The 26190-nt window shown below is 43.9% G+C and overlaps 2 protein-coding genes across 9 annotated transcripts in view; both read left to right on the forward strand.

The window, feature by feature from the left end:
- The window catches only part of ZNF131 (zinc finger protein 131), a 34200-nt gene extending 15548 nt beyond the window's left edge, over positions 1-18652 (forward strand). For 5 of the 7 annotated variants that reach the window (XM_055133351.1, XM_055133375.1, XM_055133363.1 and 2 more), the window contains 3 exons: positions 5992-6677; positions 15546-15676; positions 16762-18652. In XM_055133351.1, the coding sequence (XP_054989326.1) occupies positions 5992-6677; positions 15546-15676; positions 16762-17451 (1507 nt within the window). In that variant the 3' untranslated portion in view covers positions 17452-18652. Of the gene's footprint in view, positions 1-5991; positions 6678-15545; positions 15677-16761 lie in introns of those variants that run through there. The other 2 variants (XM_055133371.1, XM_055133383.1) reach the window with 2 other exon arrangements.
- A 4725-nt stretch (positions 18653-23377) lies between these two features.
- NIM1K (NIM1 serine/threonine protein kinase) overlaps positions 23378-26190 on the forward strand; it is a 55925-nt gene continuing 53112 nt past the window's right edge. Inside the window, exon 1 of one of the 2 annotated variants that reach the window (XM_055121228.1) lies at positions 23378-23783. The gene's annotated coding sequence lies outside the window, so the exon portion shown is untranslated. Of the gene's footprint in view, positions 23784-23957; positions 25049-26190 lie in introns of those variants that run through there. The other variant, XM_055121232.1, reaches the window with a different exon arrangement.

Here is a 26190-nt window from a genome sequence, read left to right on the forward strand (position 1 = left end):
AAGTGATGTCAGTAATGTCAAACTCCCTTATGGTCATCTAGTTTTCCACATTTCTTTTTTAAAGCTTTTTTTTTTGTTCCAGTTTTTAAGCCACACCTGGCAGTGTTCAGGACTTATTCTTGGCTTCACTCGGGATCACTCATGGCAGGCCTCGGGACCATGTGTGCTGCTGGGGATTAAACCACATTGCCTGCATGCAGGGCAGTTGCCTTCCCCCACTCCAGCCCCTTATTAAGTTTTGGTTTGCTCCTTTGTAACTAACCCCAACTTGTTATGCCACCTCTGTAACTGCAGCCATAAACAGGTACAGCTGATTTTTTCCCTTCTGTTTTGTGGGGCAGGGTAGGGGTGGGACGGAATCTCACCTGTGGTCCTCAGGCTACTCATGACTTTGCTCAGGGGTCACTCCCAGTACCGCTCAAGAGATCTTATGATACCAGTGATTGAACCAAGGCCTCCGGCATGAAAACACTGCTGTCTCAGAATGTTGGACTGGGGGGTGATTATTGGTATGCTACTATGGAATTGAATCAAAGTGTGTGTGTGTATGTGTGTGGGGGGGTATTTTATATAGAAAGTAAGTATATTTTCATAGAAAGCAGTAATTAAGGAGTGACTTTTAAGACTTCAGATGATTCAGTGTAACAATTTAAACAATTTAGGAAAAAAATTTTTTTTTAAATTTTTGCTTTCTGGGTCACACCCGGTTACGCACAGGGGTTACTCCTGCCTCTGCACTCAGGAATTGCCCCTGGCGGTGCTCAGGGGACCATATGGGATGCTGGGAATTGAACCTGGGTCGGCCACATGCAAGGCGAACACCCTACCTGCTGTGCTATCACTCCAGCCCCAGGAATAAAAATTTTATTGTAGAGGCTGGAGCTGCTGGGGGATTGAACCCGGGTCAGCCATGTGCAAGGCAAATGCCCTACCCACTGTACTATCACTCTGGGGAGGGGGGGGTGGGGAGAGTGCTATGCCCTCCTCCCTCTTCTCCCCATCTGTTTTGTTTGTAATGAAGATACCTAAATGCCAGCTAGGTAACACTTCATAAACGAAGTCTCAGCATTTGGCATAGTGGGTTAAACTAGTGATACAGGACATGCAGGAACATGATCATACTCTGCCATTTCCAAGTCATCTTAATTTAAGGGAAATGGTGATGAAATCATGATCAGAGTCATCTGCAAGGAGATTACAGATTCAGCTATGAACTTTATAATGTTTGTAACAGCTGTGGAGAGCTACAGCATTTTCCTGAGGAAAGGCCCTTTGAGCAGTTCTGAAGGACAGAGGTCATTTACTGTCCTTTCCTCCCTGTATCCTAGAGTCTAGGAAGGACTAGGACGTTTTCTAGTACCAGTGTTCTTGTTCTCTTTGTTCTTCCACAAGATAGTGCTTCCCATTTCTACTATCTTTCTTTTTTTAGGGGGTTTGGGGATTTAGGGCTACACCCAGCAGTGCTTAGGGCTTACTCCTGACTCTGTGCTCAGAGTATTATATGTTTTGCCAGGAATTGGACTGGGGTTAGTCACATGTAAGTCAAGTACCTTAATTTCTGTATTATCTCTTCAGTCTATGTCCCATTTCTAGTACCTATAATTTGACTTATTTTTTCAGTCTCCTCTTGTCTAGACTTGTACAAGAATGGTTAGGATAAGAGGAACAGAGTATTTTTAATGTTAATCACTTAAAATGGTTACTATAAATCATATTAGGCAAAGTAGTTTGCTGTTCATTTAATGTAGAGACCATAATTTGCTTCCTTCAACTGTTAAGTATATAGCAAATAGCACACATGCGATTGTTTCTCAAATTAAGATTTAAATCAGTTTCAGATTATATATACAGTAGTTACTAAGTTCCTACACTGACCTCCAAGTATTAAACCAGGGTTTATAGTTTGTTCTGTGATTTTGAATTAAATGCGATTTATTCATACTAACCTTATGCTTTTTACCATCTTTGCTTTGGTGGAGGTGGGGTAGAGGCACCAGAGGCTTGATTCAGAAGTAACAGAAAATTTGTGAGGAAAAATGCCTACAATTGCCAAATACTTTTCTTTGAGTCTTATATTTTAATATATTTGCCAAATTTGCATATTATTGCTTATTAGGGGGGTGATAGGGGGACACACCCAGATATACTTGGGTTATTCCTGGCTCCACACTCAGGAATCACTTCCAGCAGGGCTTGGGGGACCATACGGGATGACTGAACCCTGGTCAGCCACATACAAGGCAAGCGCCCTCCCACTGTGCTATCTTCGGCCCCTTTCCTTCTCTTCCTGTGTACACACACACACACACACACACACACACACACAAAACTTTTTTCCCCTGAGCTGTTTAAATTTCAAACATGGTAATAGGATATCTTTATAAAACAGATCTGCTGTGTTTCTCAGGATTACAGACCACTGTACATCTCCTTGGTGTATATTTATCCAAAAGCATCTGTTGTGGGATCATAGCACAGTGGAAGCATGTTTTGGCCCCAGTGTTAGAAAATGTACCTCAACTTGATGGACCATTTCCAGTGCATTTTGTCAGCTGAAACTTCACTGCAAAATATTGATGTGCAGATTATCTCATATAAGGAAATAGTAAAAGGCCCATATAATACACATACTGTCTCTAGTACTGAAAGTGTCTGGTAAGGTGCTGGGTTTCAGGAAGGAGCAGAAACAATTTTTTTCACTGCCGGAGGGATCAAGTGTTACTTGTATACCTGCTTAGACCCCGGAAACTTGATGAGAAAGTACCAGAATCTTGTTGAGATTTGTATTTGTAACAGCTGCAAGTATAGATGTGATAACATTGCAGTCAGGACCTCAGAGACAAACTTGCAGAGTATCTTCAATATAGTGTAAACTTGTCATCATAAGGTAGAAAAACCTGTGCCAAATCTTTTTTTGGGGGGGCAGGGGGTTTGGTCTTTGGGTTACACCCGACGGTGTTCAGAAGTACTCCTGACAGTGCTCAGGGAACCGTCACTTGCATGCAAGACAAATGCCCTACCTGCTATACTATTGCTCCAACCCCAACTTCTGCCAAATCTTAACTCAGATAATGTTGGGGCTGGGGATTGTTCTAGTAGCTCTTCTCTGTAGCTGACTTTTCTCACTTATGATTTGGGAAATGTCAGTTCATGACATAGCAGTTCTAGCTATGCTTTTTAGATAATCAAAGCGACAACTGGACATAAAATTATCACTCGAAAGATCTGAACAATGTCCCTTTCTGCCAGGAATAGTGCCTAAGCCATACATATCAACTGACTGCATGTGCTTTCCTGTAAATAATCAGGTGGGATGATGGGATGGGCAGAATCAAACAGCTATGAAAGTTGGAGTTTCTCTCATTCCTGGGTTTCCTTTCATATTCTTAGGTGGGTGTATATTGGCCCTTAAGAACAGAGAGACCTTGACTTCACCTGTAATTCTGAAAACTGCTGAAGTCAAGGTAAGGGAGAGGAAAGGAGGAAGAGGAGGATGTCGGGAAAGTAATTCTGTGCTAGTAAAGAGGTGCATTTGACTCTCAAGCATCATGGAGGTTGTGTGGCTTCATTATGTTAACAGCCCTTCCAAAAACCTGGTGTCAGGCAGCAGTGTCATCATTACTGACACCTTCTCTTGAAGTTTGGTTGTGTTTATTTTGGGGCCACACCCAGAAGATGGCACCCAGGGCTTACTCCTGGCTTTGTGCTCAGGAGACCCTATACAGTCCTAGGAATTGAATGGGGGTTGACTGCGTAACAAGGCAAGTGCCTTAATAACTGTATTATTTTTCTACTAACACCACGCCTTTTGTTAAACTATCCGTTCATTTTAATGCTCCCTTCCCTTTGCTGTTGCTGTGGTGACTGCGAGATGCTCTGACATGGGTTGTGGAGCTTGCTGGGGATCTCCTGACTACAGTGCTCACATATCTCTTGTCTATTAAGTTGTGCTCTCCTGGAGTCATGCACTAGTTGTGTTTGCACGCCCCTGGCTTTTGATGTGCCAGGGTATTCTAGGACAGCAAAACCACCAGAATCATGCTTGGTGCCCACCAGAATCATGCTTGTGGGTAGCACCAGGGGTCAGACTTACAGCTTCCTGCTTGTAAGGTATGTAGTGGTGTTTCCCACTGAGCTGAGTCCTGGGGTCTGGCTCTTTCACTGTAGAGAATCCCTATAGCTACAGACTCCGTAGCCCTGGCCACTTTGCTGTCTATTTGAGGCTCTGAGGTATACCGGAGATCACACCTTTGATTTTGGCATTGGAGATCCATAATAGCGGCTCCCTGACAGAGTCATGGAGAATGGAACTTTGCACCTCACACTTGCAAAGCAGAGTTACTACTGCCCCTAGCCATCCTTGGACTTCAGGGGTATTCCCACCCCACAGCACCCCGGCACCCAACTTAATGATAATGGTTTCCCTGTTGTCATGATAATCTTGCCTTTGTTTTTGCCTTATTTAACAAATGCTCAACAGTAAATAAAACTGCTGTCTGCCAAGGGCATGCAGTCTTTTCTTTTCAGGCTGTTGTTCACTGCAGACAGTTTTGAAAATGTAGTTGATGGACAAAACTTGGGTGCAGAACCACAGCTCTCAATTTACGTGATGCCCAGAAACAGACTCATGGAGATTGTCTTCTAAGTTTCCTATAACTGAGTCCACTGACTGATGAGAATTCTTTTTATATTTCGTAAAAGACTTTTAAAAGAAAATGTTTTTTTTTCCTTTGGGCCTCCAGTAGTCTGAGGACTCAGGCGCCTCTTGGTGACACTGAGCCAACACTGGGCTGGATGGCTCACTCCTGCGGCCCCACTATGCTTGGGAGCTATCAGGGTGCACCGAGTGGTAGGGGATGCAGTGATGGGGAACAAATTTAGGACAAGGTGCATACCCCTGAGCCATCTCACCTGTTTGTGAAAAGTTTTTAATTTTAGTTTTTGGGGTTTTTTTTTGGGGGGGGGTCACATCTGGCGATGCACAGGGATTACTCCTGGCTCTGCACCCAGAAATTACTCCTGGCGGTGCTCACAGGACCATATGGGATGCTGGGAGTCGAACCCGGGTTGGCCACGTGCAAGGCAAACTCCCTACCAGCTGTGCTATTGCTCCAGCCCCATAGTTTTTAATTTTAATAAAATCCTTGTAACCAGTTTTTGTTATTAAGATTTCTTTCTGTTATGTTTTTAAGGTTTCTGCTTTTAACAGGTCTTTTGACTTTTAGGAGCTGAAGGGAGCTTAACAGACTAAATGCAGACTTGGCATGCAGAAGGCTTGAATTTGATCCCTGGCATCCCCTGGTGCCCCCAGCACCAGCACAGGGAGTAGCCTCCCAAGTGCTGCTAGGGTACGGCCCCAGACACAAAGAATAAAAATCAAAAACCTTTCACTGGCCCAGTAGTTCAAAGATTTTCTTGTAGACTTTCAGTTATTTTAGTTCATGTTTACATGCATGATCCATTTGAATTTCTCAAGGTCAGTTCTTGTTTCCTATATGAATACCACGTGTTCAGCAGCACTGTGAAAGTAACATCTTTTCCCTTGTTTTCTTTTCTTTTTTTCTTTTTGGGTCATACTCGGCGATGCACAGGAATTACTCCTGGTGGTGCTCTGGGGACCATATGGGATGCTGGGAATTGAACTCAGGTCGGCCGTGTGCAAGGCAAACGCCCTACCCATTGTGCTATCGCTCCAGCCCCAACATCTTTTCCCTTGGGTTGTGACTTAGTGGTAGAGCACTTGCCTTGCTGTGTGAGGTCCTGGGTCCTTGGCATTCTTCACCTTCTGCAAGATAACTAATAGTAATGTCTTTCTCCATTAAATTAAGTCTAAGATTGGGTTGTAATATGTCTTTCGATCTTGTTTTCTGTCCTGCCACATAAATTTTATTGCCAGGTTATCAATTTCTCCAGAAGTCATGGAGACTTTTAAAAAGTCCTAAAAGCTAGGACTTATACAGATTTTTAAATACATGCCTTTTTGAATTTCAGGAACAAAGAAAACTCAACTCCACTAGAGGAAAATACCACAGGTAAAAGTGAAGCAAAAAAAAGAAAGATTGCAGAAACTTCCAATGTAATCACTGAGTCATTGCCATCTGCAGAATCAGAACCTGTTGAGATTGAAGTGGAGATTGCTGAGGGTACAATTGAAGTGGAAGATGAAGGCATCGAAACATTGGAGGAGATGGCTGCTGCTAAGCAGTCCATAAAGTACATTCAGAGCACAGGCTCCTCCGATGATTCTGCTCTGGCACTGTTGGCGGATATTACCAGCAAGTATCGCCAGGGTGATAGGAAAGGACAGATAAGCGAAGAAGACGGCTGTGCATCTGACCCAGCAAGCAAACAGGTAGAAGGTATTGAAATTGTGGAACTTCAGCTGTCACATGTGAAGGACTTGTTCCATTGTGAGAAATGTAACCGTTCATTTAAATTGTTTTACCATTTTAAGGAACACATGAAATCACACTCCACTGAGAGTTTCAAGTGTGAAATATGCAATAAAAGGTATCTTCGGGAGAGTGCATGGAAACAGCACCTCAATTGTTACCACCTCGAAGAAGGTGGAGTAAGTAAGAAGCAAAGAACTGGGAAAAAAATTCACATATGTCAGTACTGTGATAAACAGTTTGATCATTTTGGACATTTTAAAGAGCATCTTCGAAAACATACAGGTAATTAGCAAATCATTTGTTAAAAGCTTTCCCCCCTATAATCACTACAAGTTTTAAGTTCCTATATTATATTTAATTTTAATAGTAGAATTAACAGAAAAACTAATAATTCCTTTCCCTATATTTTCAAATGTGCAGAGTACACAATTGTTTTTAAGAATATTAGTTTGGGGGCCAGCGAGATAGGTAGGTAAGATGCTTGACTTGCATGCACAGGGCCAACCCAGGTTCAATCCCTAGCACCCAGTTTGGCCCCCAGTCCCACCAGGAGTTATCCCCGAGTACAGAACCAGCGGTAAACTCGGAGCATTGCTGGATGTGACCCCAAAACTTTTTTTAAAAAAGATGTTTTTTCCAGGCCCTGCACTCTGTATTTTGCACTTTATTTTTAAAGATAATGCTTAAATATCTGCATTAATAAGTAAAGGATTGTAATTGAACCCTTGTGAATGTAAATTGCCTAAATAGTCTTAAAACATTCCATATAAATTAAATGTGAATTCATTATTGAATATATATAAAATCCCTTGGTAAGAAAAAATCCCTTTGTTCAATTTATAAGGGCATCCATAAGCATGGTGAGTGAATGCCCTACTCAGTGACAAAGTGCTGTGGAGTTTGTTTCGTCTTTGAAGCTCTTTTAAATGCTTCTTGTAAAACTGATTTCAAAGTTAAGCATTTCCTAAGCTGCTACCTCTTCATGAAGCTCTATCATTTTTTCAAATCTGAATGATAATCTAGCTGGATGGAGTATTCTTGGTGAGCTGTTCATTTCATTGAGTAAGTTTTTACTAAATTCTGTCAATCTCTTCTGGTTCATAGCAGCTCACTTAGCTCTGCTGTGAAATGGACTTTCCTTTTTTGATTTAGTTGCTTTCAGTTTGGACTTTGTTATTCAGATTATAATGTGTCTTTGAGTTTTTCTGTTTGAGTGTACATTAGGACCGTCTGGCCTCTTGGATCTTGGTGCCTGCACCCTTCAACTCAGGGAAGTTCTTAGCTGTGATTTCTTTAGTGGTTCTTCATCAAATTTACCTTCCTGTGCTTCAGAGACTCTAGTGATTCTTACACTGTTCCTCTTTAACTCATCCCATAGTTCTTTGCTGTGCTGCTCACTTCTTTTCAGACAGTTTTTCCATTATCTTACATATTCTAGAATTTTCCTGCATCTCATCCTGGAGCTCCTCAATCTTTTATTCAGCTGCTGTAACTGTTGCTCAGAACTTCCACTGAGTTTTTTTTGTATCACCTACCATACTCTTCATTTTCTAGTCACTTTCTGATTTTAGTTTTCTCATTTAGGTTGTCATTTTTCTTGTGTTTTGCTGACTGCTTTCTTGTGTTTTGTGCCATAAATTTTTTGGACTCATTAAATGTTCTCAATGTTGTGTCACTAAAGTCATTTTCTGAGGATTTACAGAACTGGTTAGCACTGGGAGAGGCTTCCATGCTATTGTTTTCACTCTCTGAGCTTGATGGGCTGTGCACTGTCCCCGTTGTGTTTGCTGTGTACTCTAGGTTGAGGGTGAATCTTTGTAGTTAGCCCTGGGGACTGGGGGGAAGTCAGGGAGTCTCTGAGGAATTAGGCTGGATATTGCTTTTTTTCCTTGCCCGCCCCTGACTGGAGGAGTAAGTGTGTGAGTTGTTCGGAGTTGAGTTATTGTACTCGACATGTGGTTCAGGAGATGTGGAGCTGGGTGTGCTGAGAGAGTGGAGGTCAGGTGGGAAGCTGCTGGGACCCAACTGTTTCCTTTTCCAGAAAGGCCCCAGGGTGGTCATTTGGGATGTTAAATTCTCCTGAAAATTGGGTGAGCAGAGGGTTTGAAATGTCAAGTGTTTCCTTTTGACGCCTCTTAAGAGAATTGTCAATCGGGCAATTTGGGCAAAAATACGTGCAGCAACATGTAGGCATTGAGAATGAGAAATGGCTCCTGGAGCACTGTTAGTAGTTTGTTTGGGCTAGAGCCTTGGGTCCAAGTTGAACAATGCCAGGCGAAAGACAGGTAGGACGGGGCTGACCATGTGGAATACTCTTTGGTATGAGAGTCTAATAGTGGTTTAAGGATGGGAGAGAGTATGAAAGTGAGAGTTGTGTTTGAGTAAAAGGAGTGTAATTTTGATAAGTGCTCTGTGTTCCGATTTTATCTTGACATATGGCTGGCAAAACAGAATTTGGGTATTTTACTAGTTCTTCTAATTAGAAAACTGTTGGGGCAATAGAAACAAGAATGAGGAAGGACTTGGAGATGAAACATCAAGTAGGCATAATCCAAAGGATTTAGCAATTTGTGAGATGGGGGTTAAAGAAGGAATACAGTTCTCTGATTTGGGTGATTACGGTTGCCTATAACTATAGGAAGGGCTGGAAGGATGGGAATACTCATGAAAGAGAACTGTAACTGTGACTTTTCATCATATTTTCAAACCACAGTTACCCAGAATAGTGTGGACTCAGAATATGGATCTGAAATCAGAATTAGATTTTGATTCCAGTTCTGGCACTTGGCCAGAATTGTGAACCTGACTGGTCACTTTGTCCATGGGCCTTTTCTTGAAGACTGTACTGTTCTCACATTTCAAGTATAGTTAGCGGGGCTGAGCGATAGCACAGCAAGTAGGGTGTTTGCCTTGCATGCAGCCGACTAGAATTCAATTCCCAGCATCTCATATGGTCCCCCAGCACCGCCAGGAGTAATACCTGAGTGCAGAGCAAGAGTAACCCCTGTGCATTGCTGGGTGTGACCCCAAAAAAGCAAAAATCGAAAAAAAAAAGGTATAGCTAGCTTGTTGCTATTTATATATTTTGTTGCATTAAACTAACTTGTTCAACAGAAAAGAAGCAAATGACATAAAAGCTCAAATGACAGTGTGATGTGAATTCCTTTTCTGTTTCAGTAGACCTTCCTAGAAACAGCTATAGTTCATCGTTCTGATATATCCCTTGCATTTTTGGGGGGTGCGGGTGAGGGGCACACCCAGCTGTGCTCAAGATGCTACTCCTGGCTTTGTGCTTGGGGATCTCTTCTGGTGAGCCAACCTGGGTTGGCTGCGTGGGTGGCAAGTGCCCTACCCCCTGTACTATTGTGGCAAATTTATTTGCTTTTTAAAGTACCCACAGACACACAAGCTTTTGAAATAATGGGAGCATGTAATAATAGTTCTTTGACACTTAAATGCCTTAGGTTTTTTTTCCTTTTTTGGGTCACACCCAGTGTTGCACAGGGGTTACTCCTGGCTCATGCATTCAGGAATTACTCCTGGTGGTGCTCAGGGGACCATATGGGATGCTGGGAATCAAACCCAGGTCAGCTGCATGCAAGACAAACACCCTACCCACTGTGCTATCAATCCAGTCCCTTAAACTTTTTTGTTTTTTTGGTAGGGGGGACATTAGCAGTGTTCACTCCTGGGTCTACACTTAGGGATCCTAACTGGTGGGACACAGGACAACCCTATGTAGTACTGGGGAGTGAACCTAGGTCTGCCATCTGCAAGGAAAATGCTGTATACTACCACTCTGGCCCCAATTTTGAAAGCTTTAAAATATGAGACATTTGTAAATCTGATTTTTCCCACCACTGTGATTGCATGGTACTCAGTGTATGAATATTAGTTTATATACCAACTATTAAATGCATTCATGGGGCTGGAGCAATAGCACAGCGGGTAGGGCGTTTGCCTTGCACATGGTTGACCCAAGTTCGATTCCCAGCATCCCATATGGTCCCCTGAGCACCACCAGGAGTAATTCCTGAGTGGAGCGCCAGGAGTAACCCCTGTGCATTGCCAGGAGTGACCCAGAAAAAGCAAAAAAAAAAAAAAATGCATTCAGGTTGTTGCTAGTCTTTTATTACTATAAATGTGCTGCAATCAGCCAACTTGAATATATATATCCTTTGTATGAATTTGAGCAGGATTGCCAAAGGATTACTAGTTTCCTTTTAAAGTGTCTGTTCCAAGTCAGAATGGTAAAACCTTTTTGGTATCTCCCAGCAGTGCTGAAGGTGGGGGATGTCAAACTCTAGTCTTGTACTGCAAGGCATGCACTTTTCTTCATTTGAGCTATCTTTCCCAGTCTCTAAACACCCTCCCCCCAACACACACACAAAAGAACTTTTATCTCCCATTATTTTTGGAGTTTAAAGAGGTTTCTTTTTTTTTTTTTTTTAATTTTTTATTGTGGAAAGTTACAAAGTTACAAAGTTTTCAGGTTTAAATCTCAGTTATACAATGCTCGAATACCCATCCCTTCACCAGTGCTCATATTCCACCACCAAGAATCCCAGTATAGCTCCACCCCGCCCCCTCACACCCCAAACACCCCCACACCCCTAGCCCCCCCACCCTAAGCCCCCCCCCCCCGCCTGTGTAACTAATAAATTTCACTTTACTTTCACTTTGATTGCATACAATATTTCAACAAAACTCACTGTTATTGTTTGGAGAGTCTCTCCCCTAAAGTCAGACCTGCTGAAAAGGAAGCATTAGGTAATTTGTTTTCCATTGCTGAGGATGAAGAAGTGTGAGGTCGAGTGACCACACTTAGCGGCCTCTCAGTTTTGGGTTTCTGTAATTTAGTATTTTAGTAACTAAGTCCAGAGAGATATCTGCCAGAAGTTGCATCGTTGCCAACTTGTACTTCTCAGTTACATTATATTCCACATATGAGTGCAATCTTTCTATGTCTGTCTCTTTCTTTCTGACTCATTTCACTCAACATGATACTTTCCATGTTGATCCACTTGTATGCAAATTTCATGACTTCATGTTTCCTGACAGCTACATAGTATTCCATTGTGTAAATATACCAGAGTTTCTTTAGCCAATCATCTGTTTTCAGGCACTCTGGTTTTTTCCATATTGTGGCTATTGTGAACAGAGCGGCAATGAACATGGAAATGCAGATGTCATCTCTACTATACCTTTTTACCTCTCCGGGATATATTCCCAGGAGTGGTATTGCTGGGTCAAATGGGAGCTCAATTTCTAACTTTTTGAGAATCGTCCATATTGTTTTCCAAAAGGGCTGAACCAGTCGGCATTCCCACCAGCAGTGAAGGAGAGTCCCTTTCTCCCCACATCCACGCCAACACCGGTTGCTTTTGTTTTTGGGGATGTGGGCCAGTCTCTGTGGTGTGAGATGATATCTCATTGTTGTTTTGATCTGCATTTCCCTGATGATTAGTGATGTTGAACATTTTCTCATGTGCCTCTTAGCCATTCAGATTTCTTCTTTGGAAAAGTTTCTGTTCATTTCATCAGCCCATTTTTTGATCGGGTTGGCAGTTTTCTTCTTGTGGAGTTCAACCAGTGCATTGTATATCCTTGTTATCAACCCTTTATCAGATGGGTACTGCATAAATATCCTTTCCCATTCTGTAGACTGTCTTTGTATTTTGGTCACTGTGTCTTTTGAGTTGCAGAAGCTTCTTAGTTTGAGATAGTCCCATTTATTTATCTTTGTTTTCACTAGCTTAGCCAGTGGCGTGTCAGCTTTGAAAATACCTTTGGCTTCAATGTCGTGGAGGATTTTGCCGACCTTATCTTCAATGTACCTTAGGGATTCTGGTCTGATGTTGAGGTCTTTAATCCAGTTTGATCTGATTTTTGTACATGGTGATAGATGGAGGTCTAAGCCCATTTTTTTGCAATTAGCCGTCCAGTTTTGCCAGCACTAAAGAGGTTTCTATACCAACACTAATTCTTTTTTTTTTTTTTTTGTGGAAATTGCTGTAGATTTTTATTTTTATTTTGTTTTTTAATAATTTATTTAATTTTAATTAGTGAATCACCGTGAGGGTACAGTTACAGATTTATACATTATTGTGCTCATGTTTCCCCCATACAAAGTTTGAGAACCCATCCCTTCACCAGTGCCCATTCTCTACCACCAATAAACCCAGCATCTCTCCCACCCTCCCCAGTCCCGTTCCACCCCCACTCCCCCGCCCACCCCACACTGCCACTATGGCAGGGTATTTCCTTTTGTTCTCTCTCTCTCTCTGATTAGGCCAACACTAATTCTTTTCTTTTTTTTTTTCATTTTTTTGTTTTGGGGGCATACCCAACTATGCTCAGGGCTTCAGGGGAGACGGGGGTCGAACCATGTTCAGCCATGTGCAAGGCAAATACCGTCCTGCTGTACTATCACATTGCTCAGAGTTACGTCTGTCTGTTCCACTTGGATCCAATCTAGGACCTCTTGTTGCTGTGTCTCCACTTGTGTCTAAAATACTACTCTGTTCCTTGAATTATCTCTTCTTACTCAATTGGGTTTTATCTTGTTTAGTTTCCCAATCCTTTCATATTCCTTTTCATGTAGTTTAGTGCCCCCTTTCTGACTTTTCATGTCCCTGTTCAACTTGAATTACTTTTTCTTTTCTTTTTTCCCCCTTCTCTGTTTTTGGGGGGGTGGGAGTTGAGTGGGTGGGGGTGGGAGCACTACATCTGGTGCTGCTTAGGGTTTATTACTGGTTCTGGGCTCAGATCACTCCTGATGAGCACAGGGGACCATATGGCATGCTGAGGATTGCATTCGGTTGGCCTGCAAGGTAAGGACCCCATCTGTTGCACTATCACCTTGGTCACTCATTTTTTCTTTTCTGTGCAAGTTTCCTTGCCTATTGAGCCACATGTTCTTTTAAAAACAAAACAAAACAAAAATAAATCTCCTTTCTCACATTTTTTGCAGTGAGGAAAGGTTTTACTCTTAGAGCTCCCTGGTTGGAGAAAAAAAATCATGTCTCAGATCTAATGTGGAGGGCCTTTTTGTATCTTCAACTCTGTGCTTAAGTCCCTAGCCCCCAGTGCACCGTTGCAGATATTGGATCTGTCTTCCTGCCATCCTGGGTGAGCATCCGTTGTGTCTTCTCCAAAGAGATCATCTGTTCTTCTCAAGGGGAATTCCTCTGAAGAAACATCTGACACAGTCCTTCGTGTGTCCCCCACCTGTCTTGCCTTACCAAGCTTTTTTGGAATTTATTTACCTTTCACTGACTTCCTCTCACTCCCTCTCCCTTCTTCCACTGTACTCTGACTTCTGATTCCACAACACCACTCCCTCTGTTATTGCTAAAGTTACTGCCAGGTACTCCTCCTTGTCCTACCTGACCTGATATCTATGTTCTGTTTGCACTCTTTACTACCCTCGTGTTTCTGAATTTTCTTCTTTGATTTTCTTCAGAATTTTTCCTTCTGCTTGTGGTAGTTCTGTTTCAGTCCCTCAGTCCCTCTGATGGTTTGTGTACTTGTTCTTTTTTTTTTTTTTTTTTGCTTTTTGGGTCACACCTGGCAATGCACAGGGGTTACTCCTGGCTCTGCACTCAGGAATTACCCCTGGCCATGCTCAGGGGACCATATGGGATGATGCTGGGAATCGAACCCAGATCGGCCGCATGCAAGGCAAACGCCCTACCCGCTGTGCTATCTCTCTAGCCCCTGTACTTGTTCTTTTAATTCCTGTTTCCATTGTTTCTGTTCTTGGTTCTTGATTCTGTTACTTAACATAACATCATGAGAGATTTCATTCACATCAAATGTTTTACTACTCAAAAGTAACTTGAATCTCTATCACTTTGACGATAGGGCTCCGGATTTATTTATACATCTCTACCCTCTCTTCACACTTGGCTCAGAAACGTCAAACTTAACAGACACAAAATGCAGTCAATAATTTTTTCCAGCATACCCCAAGTCAAACTTAGTAGATTTTTGTGTTCTTTGGCTGATACTGAAAGTCTGTAATCTGGGAGTCATTACTAATTCCTCTCCTTCCATCTCACCAAGCTGTTTTATGCCTGTCTGCCTCTTCCTAGAATAAGCTGTTAATAGTTCTTGGTGGAATTAATCATTTTTCTCTTTTGTACTGCTGCAGTACATTTCCCATTGCCCTTGTCTGCAACAGGTCTTTTTTTTGGGGGGGGGGGTCACACCTGGCGATGCACAGGGGTTACTCCTGGCTCTTCACTCAGGAATTACCCCTGGCGGTGCTCAGGGGACCATATGGGATGCTGGGATTAGAACCCAGTTCGGCTACGTGCATAGCAAACGCCCTACCCGCTGTGCTATCACTCCAGCCCCTGCAACAGGTCTTAATCTCATTATTTCCCCTTTATGAAATACTTTGATCTGTCTTAAAAAAAAACAAACAAACTTAAGAAACTAGGACATGTCTTATCTAGTACGTGGTCTGACACTCAGTAAGTGCTCAAAAATTTTGAAATGAGTGGCACTGGCACTGTCACTGTCATCCCATTCATCAATTTGCTTGAGTGGGCACCAGTGATGTCTCCATTGTGAGACTTGTTACTGTTTTTGGCATAACAAATACGCTACAGATTGCTTGCCAGGCTCTGCCATGTGGGCGAGATACTCTTGGTAGTTTGCTGGGCTCTTCGAGAGGGGCGGAGGAATTGAACCCGGGTCGGCATGTGCAAGGCAAACGCCTTACCTGCTGTGCCATGGCTCCGGCCCATGAAATGAGTAGAGCATTGTAAATTCATCTTGATTTAAAAATGGAAGATGTGTAACTTCTTTCACAAAATGTAAAAATAAGAAACAGAACCCTGGATCTAAATTTTATTTGTGAAAGCACAGATGCAATCACTGAAAGCTTATTTCTAGCTTGAAGGGATTTTTTTTAATGTGCTAATATTACTTGATTATAAATGCTGATCAAGAGGTGATACATGGAGTCCCATCTTTTGTGGCACTACTGCCAGGAATAACCCTTGAAATAAAGCCAGGAGGAATAGCCCCTGAGCATCACCAGGAGTGGTTTAGCCACCATCCCTAGAAAAGGTGCAGCTAGAAAAAACTTTGGGGTTTTATTATTTTTCAATATAATTTTTCTTTTTTCTATTTTAATAGGTGAAAAACCGTTTGAATGTCCAAATTGCCATGAACGGTTTGCTAGAAATAGCACTCTCAAATGTCACCTGACAGCATGCCAAACTGGAGTGGGGGCTAAAAAGGGAAGAAAGAAGCTTTATGAATGTCAGGTATGTGTTGTAGGTGTGTTTTGTTCTTAGCAAAGGAGTCTGTGTCCCCAGATTATCAAAAGTGAAGGGTAACAGTCAAGAGCAGAGGTACAGAGCACACTGCTTTGAAAGAAATGTGAGTAAAGAACAGCACCATCTTAATTTTATAAGGGAAATTATACCTTTTTAGCCTAACCAAGAAGACAATATCAGTAAATTATGAGCTCCATAGCTGGCCTGATATTATGAATATTTTTTACATAGATTATAAAAATTCAGACTCACTTCATTTTGCAGAGACTAACAGGTCAGCTGTAGTCGACTTTTGTAATTAGTGCATCTTTATCCCGCAAAATATGGTTGGTTCTAAATACTAATAATTTGTAGAATATTTTTCTTTTTTTCCCCCCCAATTTTGACCCACACCTGGTGGTGCTGAGGGCTTACTCTTTGTGTTCAGGGATCGTTCCTGGCTGGGCTCTGGGGACCGTGTTTGGTGCCCTGCCTATTGTACTGTCATTCAAGCTTTGAATCTGTGTTTCTTCATTGAAATGTTAGCACTGCACTGCACTATTATCCCGTGTTTCGTCAATTTGCTCGAGCGGGCACCAGTAACGTCTCCATTGTGAGATTTGTTGTTACTGTTTTGGCATATCGATTGCACCACGGGTAGCTTGCCAGGCTCTGCAGTGTGGGTGGGATACTCTCAGCAGCTTGCCGGGCTCTCCGAGAGGGATGGAGGAATCAAACCTGGGTCGGCCGCGTGCACTACTCGCTGTGCTATCGCTCCATTGAAATGTTAAATTGCCAAAATGTTTCTCAAAATGTATTTATTAGCTCCATCAGCTAAAAGAAGAAATAATGGTTGAATAACAGCGGGCAGGGTGATGCCATCACCGACCTAGGTCTGATCCCTGGCACCACATCTGGTTCCCCCTTGTCCTGCCGGAAGTGATCCTTGAGCACTACTGTTTGTGACCTAAAAGCAAAATCATGAAATTACTTAAACCAGGTTTTCTGAAAATATTTTGAACTTGTAGTTTGTTTTTAAGAAAAGTGTTTCTCTTCCTCGAGAATGTGTCACATTTTATGTTTGATTGTTTCAGGTCTGTAACAGTGTGTTCAACAGCTGGGACCAGTTCAAAGATCACTTGGTGATACACACTGGAGATAAACCCAACCATTGTACTTTATGTGACTTGTGGTTTATGCAAGGAAATGAATTAAGTAGGCATCTCAGTGATACTCATAATATTTCAGAGCGGCTAGTAACAGAAGAAGTTCTTTCAGTAGAAACCCGTGTGCAGACTGAGCCTGTGACGTCAATGACTATTATAGAACAAGTCGGGAAGGTCCATGTGTTGCCATTGCTTCAGGTGCAGGTGGACTCGGCACAAGTTACTGTCGAACAGGTCCATCCAGATCTGCTGCAGGATGGCCAAGTGCATGATTCACACATGAGTGAGCTTCCAGAGCAGGTGCAGGTGAGTTACTTGGAAGTAGGTCGAATTCAGACTGAAGAAGGTACTGAAGTACATGTAGAGGAGCTCCATGTTGAACGGGTCAATCAGATGCCAATGGAAATACAAACTGAGCTTCTGGAAGCAGACTTGGATCAGGTGGCCCCGGAAATCATGAACCAGGAAGAGGAGAGAGAAGCTAGCCAAGTAGATGCTGCTGAAATTGTCAGGGAAGATCACGAGGATGCTGATGGTGTAGCGACCAGATCGCCAGTGGATTCCCAAGCTGAAAAGGCAGGGAATGAAAACAGAACACCTATACCAGTTCTAGACTGAAATGACACATGACTATATTTTTACATGTGTGTTAGGTATTTGAACTGTCGGGCAGTGTGACTGTCTTTATGCTGACAAGTGGACCAAAGTTAATTCTTTTCCTGTTGTGCTGAACTGTTTCTATTAAAACAAACGGATTCTTACCCCACCCCCATTAATGCCACAGAGGAGGGATTTTCCCCCCATAATTGAAAGGGGGAAGCTTTGAGATGTTTATTTCTGGAAACTTAAGTGGATTATATTCTTATTAGATAGTTGGGTACGAACATCTGTTTTCATTGTGGTAAGGGTTCTCCCTTCTCTTCCCCTCCAGGTCATGCCCTTCCTCTAGTTTTTTTTTTCCATATTGTAAAATCAAAATCATTAGAATACAAACATGTATTCTAATGCATGTTAGGAAAATTGAATATATAGGAAACACAAGGTTGCATGAAGAAAAGTGCATTGTTACTGTGCAGTTAAATTTTGGCTTTGGCTTTCTTTAGTTTGAACTACATTCTTGTCTACATTAATAGTCACAGATGTCATCTCTGCAACTGAAACAGAGCGGTGGTAGTGGCAAATTTCTAGAATGTCAAAAAGAAAAAACCACACCCATGTGCCTTTCAAAACTGAAACTTCTATAAAGCATCTCTGGTTCTTTCAAAGTTTGTGTTCTAAGAAGCAATGTAGATGATGCTATAGTACTTCTAAGGAGTAATGTAGATGATACTATAGTACTTTATATTTTTGCTTATAATGACAATTAACGTCCTTTTTTCACTTGTTAGGTTGAGAGTTTCATTTAATGGCAGCTGAAAGGCCAGTTTCAATTGGAAAAATTCATTTATATCTGTGGTAAACTTTATTTTGATGAAAAGTTGCACTAGTATTTTTACCACCAGATGAAAAAAAAGCATCATTTAAAAATTAATGTATTTAAAAGTATAGAAAAATGTATATAATATATCAGGCTTTGTTTTGAATGAATCCCCCTCCCTCCGATCCTTAATGTAAAGATCTTGTGCTATAACTTTTAAAGCCATACAAATAAGAGTGCTAAACTGTGGACTTAAAAGTAGGTGTGTAAATATTTTTAATCAGTATTACTTGGAAAATAAAATATAACCACAAAATGATCCAATATGCTATTTTCTTTACCTGTTAAATATTGGGAGATATTTACATTTTTAAAGTAAAATTTAAAATTATGTGTTCTCGACTCTTTGTTTTTTTAATTTTTAATGTGAAAGTTGTTTGTGCTTAGATTTTTTTTTCTCGTGGGTCTTTATGAATCTTTGCTGATAACATGACTGATAAAAGAATTGAGTCAGGAAAACTCAGTATGTATCTATCATGCCCAGAAATGAGTTGAAGATGGAGAAAGGTGGCTGATAATTTGTAGTTCTTACATGATAAGGTAACTTATCCATTGGGAATTGCTTTATTATAGCCTACTTTCAAAGGTTGTCTCTACAGATATTAATGTGTTAAATGTAAAGATGAAACTCAGGTCCAAGATGCTGCTCAGTGGTGGAGGCATTCCCTGTGTCCTGCCAAAGGTTATATGAGCCCTCTCTTGGGTAATCCTGATGATAAAAGGTACCACAGTTATGAAATATAACTGAAGGAAAATGGCTTACCACAACTGGAGAAGACAGATGGTGATAGCAGGAGGCTTTTTAGAACAAGGGGCAGGGAAGGCCACCCCTGGCAGTGCTCAGGTCCTATTCTCCTGGCTCTGTTTAGGAGTCACTTCTGGAGATTGTTGTGCTGAGGATGCAAAGCAGTCACCTTAACCCCCATATTATCTCTCTGGTTTCCAGGAGACTGTGTTTTTAGGACCAAAAACTAAATGAGCATTTCCAGATCTGTCTGGCTCTTGAATATATACTACAAAGCCTATTTATTTTTTAATGAAACCAGAGGATACTGGCCATCTGGATTTTTGGTTTACCTTGGGCTGTCATTGCTGAGTTGTAAGTTTCATTATAAAGTCATGACAATATTTTTGTCATGTAATGAACTGCCACGACAGTGTTAAGTATAAAATGAACCTTGCTGAAATTGCTTAGACTCTGCACTCTTAAGCCAAAGAATGAAACAAGGCTCATTTTTTATAGCAGTCTTCCAAGAGTTCTAAATAACTTCAAGGAAAGTAAGGATCAGGAACAATGGCACTTTATATCAAGAGGGTTAATTTATTTGATTTTTTTTTTTACATGGTCTGTCAAGACCAGCTTGAAGGGTAAGTATAGTTCATTTCAACTTTTCCCAAATGGTATGCAGGCTAGATCAGTGTTTTTGAATGCAAGTAAATTTGTAGCGGAGGAAACAACCTACAGTGACAAATCTTACATGGACTGACACTTGGTTTGCAAAGTATTTACATGTAACAAAATAGCTATTGAGGGTACTGGAGAAATAGTACAGGAGTAAGGGCTGCTGTTGTATTCATTGTTGCAGGTAATGAATACAGAGCCACTCCAAAAGAAAAAACATTGAAACATGATGCTGTTTCAAGTGTTCAACAAGATACTTTGTCCCTCCCACTTGTAGAGTTTTTTAGCTAGTTCTATAATGTGACAACTTGGTGGAGTGTTGACACTTCTCACCAGAATCCCAAGTGCACTAGGTCATGATAGAACAGAACAGCAATTTGTTCTCCCAACACCAACAGAAGTACCAAGTATTACCACTGGGCTTCTGCCTGGTTTCCACAAGTCAGTATCATAAGACTGCCCCATGGCAAATGCCTGCTCCAAAATAGGGCCTTGGCATATATGATCTCCCTGGCCAGCTCCCCACTTAGGTTTAATGATGCATTAGGACAACTCAGAAAAGCACTAATGTAAGGATACAGCCCAGGATCACTCAGGAAATCCTAAGGACTCTAATAACCAAGAACAAAAAACATTTTGGGGGGCCACACCCGGTAGTTCTCAGGACTTCCTACTACTCTGCTCAGGGATCATTCTTGACAGTGCTCAGGGGACTGTATGTATGCATTGCTGAACATTGAACCAGGGTTGAATGGTAAAAGGTGAAAGCACAAGAAATAGTATAATCCTGTACTCTCTTTTCTGGTTTCCTGTATGTATTGCTTTAGAGAAAAAGATCGATGGCATGTATTATTTTAGTGTTTGCGCTGCACCTGGCAGTGCTTAGGGGTACTCCTGGCTCTGCACTCAGGAATTACTCCTGAATGGCACTCGGGACCACATGGTATTTGGGACTCAAACCTGGATTGGTCACATACAAGGCAAGTGCTCTGCCCTCTGTACTACCGCTTCAGCCCCCATGCAGTATTTTAAAAATAAAATTGGCGTGGGGGTTGTCACTCCAGCTAGTGCCTAGGGATTTCTGTGACTATTTAGGGATTGCCCCTGTCAGGGCTTGGGAGCCCATATGTTGTATTGGGCATCAAATCCAAGATGTATGCATGCAAGGCAAGAACACCCCCCCCACACACACACACACACTAGCCCTTGTTTATTTTTTGGTTAGGGGGCCACACCCAGCCATTCTCAGGCCTTACTCCTGGTTCTGCACTCATCACTCCTGGCAGCTCTGAATGCAATATGGGGTGCTAGGGATTGAACGCATACAAGGCAAGTGCCCTATGCACTGTACTATTGCCCAGGCTCCCTCTATTTTACTGAATCAACTAGTGCACTGTAACACTGTAGCACTGTCTTCTGGTTCATAGATTTGCTCCAGCGGGCACCAGTAGAGTTTCCATTGTGAGATTTGTTGTGACTCTTTTTTGGCATATCAAATAATACGCCATGGGTAGCTTGCCAGGCTCTGTCATGCAGACGGGATATTCTCGGTAACTTACTGGGTTCTCTGAGAGGGACAGAGGGGTTGGCCACGTGCAAGGCAAAGGAATCAACCAGTGAGTTAGTTACAAAGTCGTTTGATTGGGTTTCAGTTATACGTTTCAACTCCTCTCCCTTTACCAGTGTAATTTCCCACCATCAATGTTCCCATTTCCCTCCCATCACTCTACCCCTAAGCCTCTGCCTCTTTTTTTCCCCCTTTTAATTCTGTTTAAGGCACCATAGTATACAATAGTGTTAATATAGTGTTTCATGCATTATAGTTCCTCACCATATCCTGCCCGAGTGGCCACTTTCCTCCACTGTCCCAATAGCCTGCCCTCCCACCCGCCTCCCAAGCTACCTACAAAAGAGCACTTCTCAGTTTGTGTTGTCTTTGGGTATTATTCTCTGACTATATCCTGCATAAGAGATATGTGTCTCTACTCCTTAACTTCATTACATCCTCCTATACCTCTCCATGCAGCAGCAGATTGCCTCTTCTGATTTCATCTGTTCTTATAGCTGTGTATATGTATCTTTGTGTATAGTACCATAGCTTCCTTATCCGGTCATCTGTTCTTTGACACTTCAGTTGTTTCCAGATTTTTGGCTTCTCTGAACAGGGCTTCACTGAATATGAGTGCAAATGTGTTTTTGGAATCAACTGGGGGGAGGGACATGCACTATTTTAAAGAATACTCATTTGTTTAAAATCCTCTTGCCAGGTCAGAGCGATTGTACAGTGGGTAGAATGTTTGCCTTGCATGTGACCAACCTGGGTTCAATCCCAGCCACCTTTATGGTACCCTGTGCACCGCCAGGACTAATTCTTGTGTAGAGCCAAGAATATCTCTGAGCATTGCTAGATGTGTGTCCCCCCCCAAAACAAATTTTCTTGCTTTTGAGGAGCTCCCTTTTATTTTGATTATAGTTTAGGTAACATGGCTACAATAGCTTATGGTATTGATGTATATAGTTACTGCACCCACCTCCACCAGAGTGGAGGGCTTCCCTTTAAAGACCAACTTTCCTCCCAGAGAAACTTTATGCACATCAGAAGGTGATAACATAAACCACAGAAGCAGTCATTACAGGTACATTTATATGCTTTCTTGCCAATTTCTATGGCCAGTCAGTGGAGCTGTCCAAGGTTTTGTTTCTTAGTTTTTGTTTCTTTACGCTTTGAATCATCTGGCAGAGGGACCAGAGAGATAGGACAGCAGGTAAGATGCTTGCCTTGAGTGCAGTGCCCTGGCTCCTCTTGCCACAGCAAATAGTCCCGACACCACAAGGAGTGATGCTTGAGCACAGATCCTGGATTAAGACCTGAGTGTGCCTCCCCCAAAAAAGAAAAAAGAAGATAGCAGTGAGTCCGGGATTCAGCTTCAGTACCAACCCAGAGCAGCTGTGTGACCTTGAACCAGTCCAAGAACCTTCTGCATCTATTTTCTAACAAAAAGAGTGGTCACAAGAATACCTAACATAAGGATATTGTATTTGATCAGTACAATATTGATGTATTGATCAAGTATTTATCAAGTTCCTTTGTAAAAGTCTGGCAAATATAAAGGGGTGGGGAGAATACTCTCTGGGCTTCTCTTCTATGTCATAAAAGGATTTTAAATCTTGGATTATGTTTCCTCTGTGGCACTTTTGTTTTCACAAGCATTGTCCTGGCAATCTCTGATACGGGCTCTAGAAGCATGAGGCGATGGAAAGAGTAGTTCCAGGGCATCCAACCCAGGACCCCAGGCGTGGCTGTGTCCAGGATGGCCTGTGTGCCTCTCATGCAGTTAACTAACTCAGACCTCGACCTCCTCTTCCAGCCAGCGACCCCGCGTGCTTTAGGACTGGGAGTTGCATTCCCGCTCCACACTCAGCTTCGAAACTCGGTTTCCCAGTGTATGAACTGGGAGACTACTTGCCACCTACTAAATGAGCCCGAGAGCGGTAGCCGCGGCGCAGACACCGGACCAAAGAGTCCGCTGCCCGGTCACCCCGAAGGAACCACGGGTGGCACGAATGACCAGGGGAGTGTGGGCAGAGGGTGGCGCGAGCGCGTCTTCTTGCTGAGTCTGACCTCCCAGCTCAGCCCCGGCGGCTGTCGGGGCGGTACGCTGGAAACCCCGCCGTGCAGGGAGGATTACTAAGAGGACGGTCTTCTAAGACTGGGAAAAACCTCGGATCAACACGGCCTGGAGCTGCTCGGAGAGGAGCGAGAGACGCTGGGAGCTGCGGGGGCCCTTTCTCGCTCGCGCTCGGGCCAGACCTCCCCGGCGCCCGGCTCCGCCAGGGGTGTCCCCGCGCGTCCCTCCTTCCTGGCTGCCATAGAAACCGCTCTACGAGGTCTAGGCCGGGTGCCCGCTGGGCCCTCGGGCCCCCCTCCCCCGGGCCAGCCCCCCTCTCCCGATTGGTCCTTCGGGAAACGCTGCGGGACGTGTCGGGGGCCAGCCGCCGAGCCCGGGCGGCCGCGGGTCAGGTAGGCCAGCCGGGGGGCTGATCGGGGGCCTCCGCCGGTCCCAGACGAAGGTAAGGCGGCCCGGGGGGGGGGGGTCTCGAAGTCCGCACCCCCACGCCGGGCTGCGGTCGCGCGTGGCGGACGAGTGGCTCCCGTCCTGGTGACCCGAGGGAGCAAGGCGGCTCGGAGATAGCCGCGCTGGGGGGTCAGGAGAAAGGGTGCGCTCCCGGGGGGTGCCCACCGCCCAGCCCGGTGCTCGCGCGAGCGTTAGGGTCGGGGGCGCGCGCCTGTGTGCGCGCCGATCCCCGCGCGCGTGTCTGCACGAGCGCCCCCACGTGAGCCCGCTCCGCGCCCCGAGTGTGTGCAACCTCGGGCCGGCGCCGGAGGGGACTGTCACGGCGATCGGCAGGGCCCAGGGGGGTGATCCTTCCTCCCCCACCCTCCGCCTCCCCTTGCCCCACACCCCGCCTCCCGCAACCCACATCCAGCAACTGGAAGGTGCTGCTTTGGGAGCGGGGTCTTCTCAGCTTGCTGACGACCCTCCGGGGACAGGAGGAGGTCGAGGACTCGGGGAGACGGCCAAGAAAGGCTCGCGACGACGGGGCCTTTAAAATGTCATTTCGGATCCGCTTCTGTGTGCGGGACACGCCACCCGGGCCAGGCAGCAAGGTGCGCCGAGCCTTGATAAGGCCGTCTGCACTTTTCCTTCCCCTCCCCGCGTCTCTCTGTCTGCGTGTCCGTGTGTCTCTCTCCCCTTCGTCCAGTCTCCCATCCCCCACTCCCCGGTTTTGCTCGGAGTTGGGCGAACCCTAAGCATCCCGGTCCCCCACCCTTCTCCGGGGGCAGAGCGGGACCAAATAAACCGCTTTCCGAAGCTCTTCCGCGTGCAAATCGGACTGTCTGGGAAACGAAGTAAATCGCGTTCGGACTCGAGGCCGCGAGAATCTAGAGGGGAAACAAACAAAACCAGGACAAACCCCCTCCCTCCCCCCCACCGCCCCCAAACTGGATTCCAAGTGATCTCAGAATTCCGGAGAACCTAAAACGAGTCATTTGTTTTTATGGCAGAGTGGTGGCCACCGCCACCCCCCCCCCTCTTTGGGGGGGAGGGGGTAATGTTTGTAAAATACCTATCACTCGAGCTTGCATCATCAGTATTCAATGTGATTCACAGAAGCGCTTCAAAAGATGGTTTCTGTTAGGGTTGCAAAAGCACTTGGAATTTGGGTTGCCTTAGTAACTGAAGAAGTCGCCTCGCACCAGGAAGAAACGGCCTGGGCTGGACCCAGACACTGATCTTGAGAGGAATCTCCTCCCGGCCCCTCCGGTCACCCTGGTAATCACAATTACGTTTATAAAATACTGTTTTCTTTTCCTTCCTTCGAGCGCTAAGAGCCCAAGGCATGTTGTTGTTTTACTTTTCCCTTTTCAGAGTTTGCGATTTGTGAAACAGATCTTCCCTCCCCGACAGCTGCGAATAAACACTGCCCTTCGGGCCAATCAATCTGTCCTGCCGGCCCAGCTCTCCGGAGGCCCCAGGAAGGAGGGGGGGGCGTTGATGTCACGGGGATCCTGGCCTAGGACCAGATCGCCCTCCTTATTTGGCATTTAAATTTGGACTCCTAATTAGCTTTCTCATTAGGCGGTGGGGGGAGGCTGGGTGTGGGTAAGGGGTTCCAGAAAGAGGCTAAGAAGCTCAGTTCAGCCCTCCGAGGACTGGGGTTTGTGTGCTGCTGAATTTGCCTAGTAAAGCCTGACGAGGTTATTTTTGGCTTGACCACTGTTAAGTGGTCAGCTTGGAAAAGCCTTCAGAGAGGCCTCCTTCTGTTAGGGAAAAATATGGGCTGGCTGTTTGGCTTGAGGTGTGTGCTTTTTACTAATGACTAAACTGCACTTAGAATAAAGGCAGGTTTGTATGAAATCAAAATTTCCTGGTAATAGCTGCCTATAAGCCAGAGAATTCTTTAGACTTCTGGTTGAGTGGTAGGTTTGTAGTTTTGTAGTAAAGATTTAGTTTGCAGGTAGCAAAGCTGCCATTCAAGAGCTTTCATTAGCAAAGTGTGTTTCTTTAAAGAACCATTCTTTACACTTCCATAATTCCTGAGCCTTGAGTTTACATATGTAATTCAAATGTTCAAGAGCCTTATTTTAATTTTCCATTTTTATTTTACACACTGTGATTTACAATACTGTTACTGGTAGATTTTGTGGATACAATGTTTATACACCACCTCCTCCCCCAGTGCCCACTTCCTTCCCCCCCCCCCACTGTTTTCCTAAGCTCAGTTCTAAGTACCAGTTTTTAGGTTCTGTTGCCTTTTGGCATTTTGTTATTTCATTACTATATCCTTTTATATCCCACGTATGAGAGAGGGCATTGCAGATCTGTGCCTCGCCTTGATGACCTCACAGCATACTGCCCAGTTCTGTTCATGTGGCAACAGAGTACAGAATTTTGTCTTTTCTTACAGCCAAGGA

Source organism: Sorex araneus, chromosome 1, assembly GCF_027595985.1.
Source record: "Sorex araneus isolate mSorAra2 chromosome 1, mSorAra2.pri, whole genome shotgun sequence".
NCBI classification, from domain to species: Eukaryota; Metazoa; Chordata; class Mammalia; order Eulipotyphla; family Soricidae; genus Sorex; species Sorex araneus.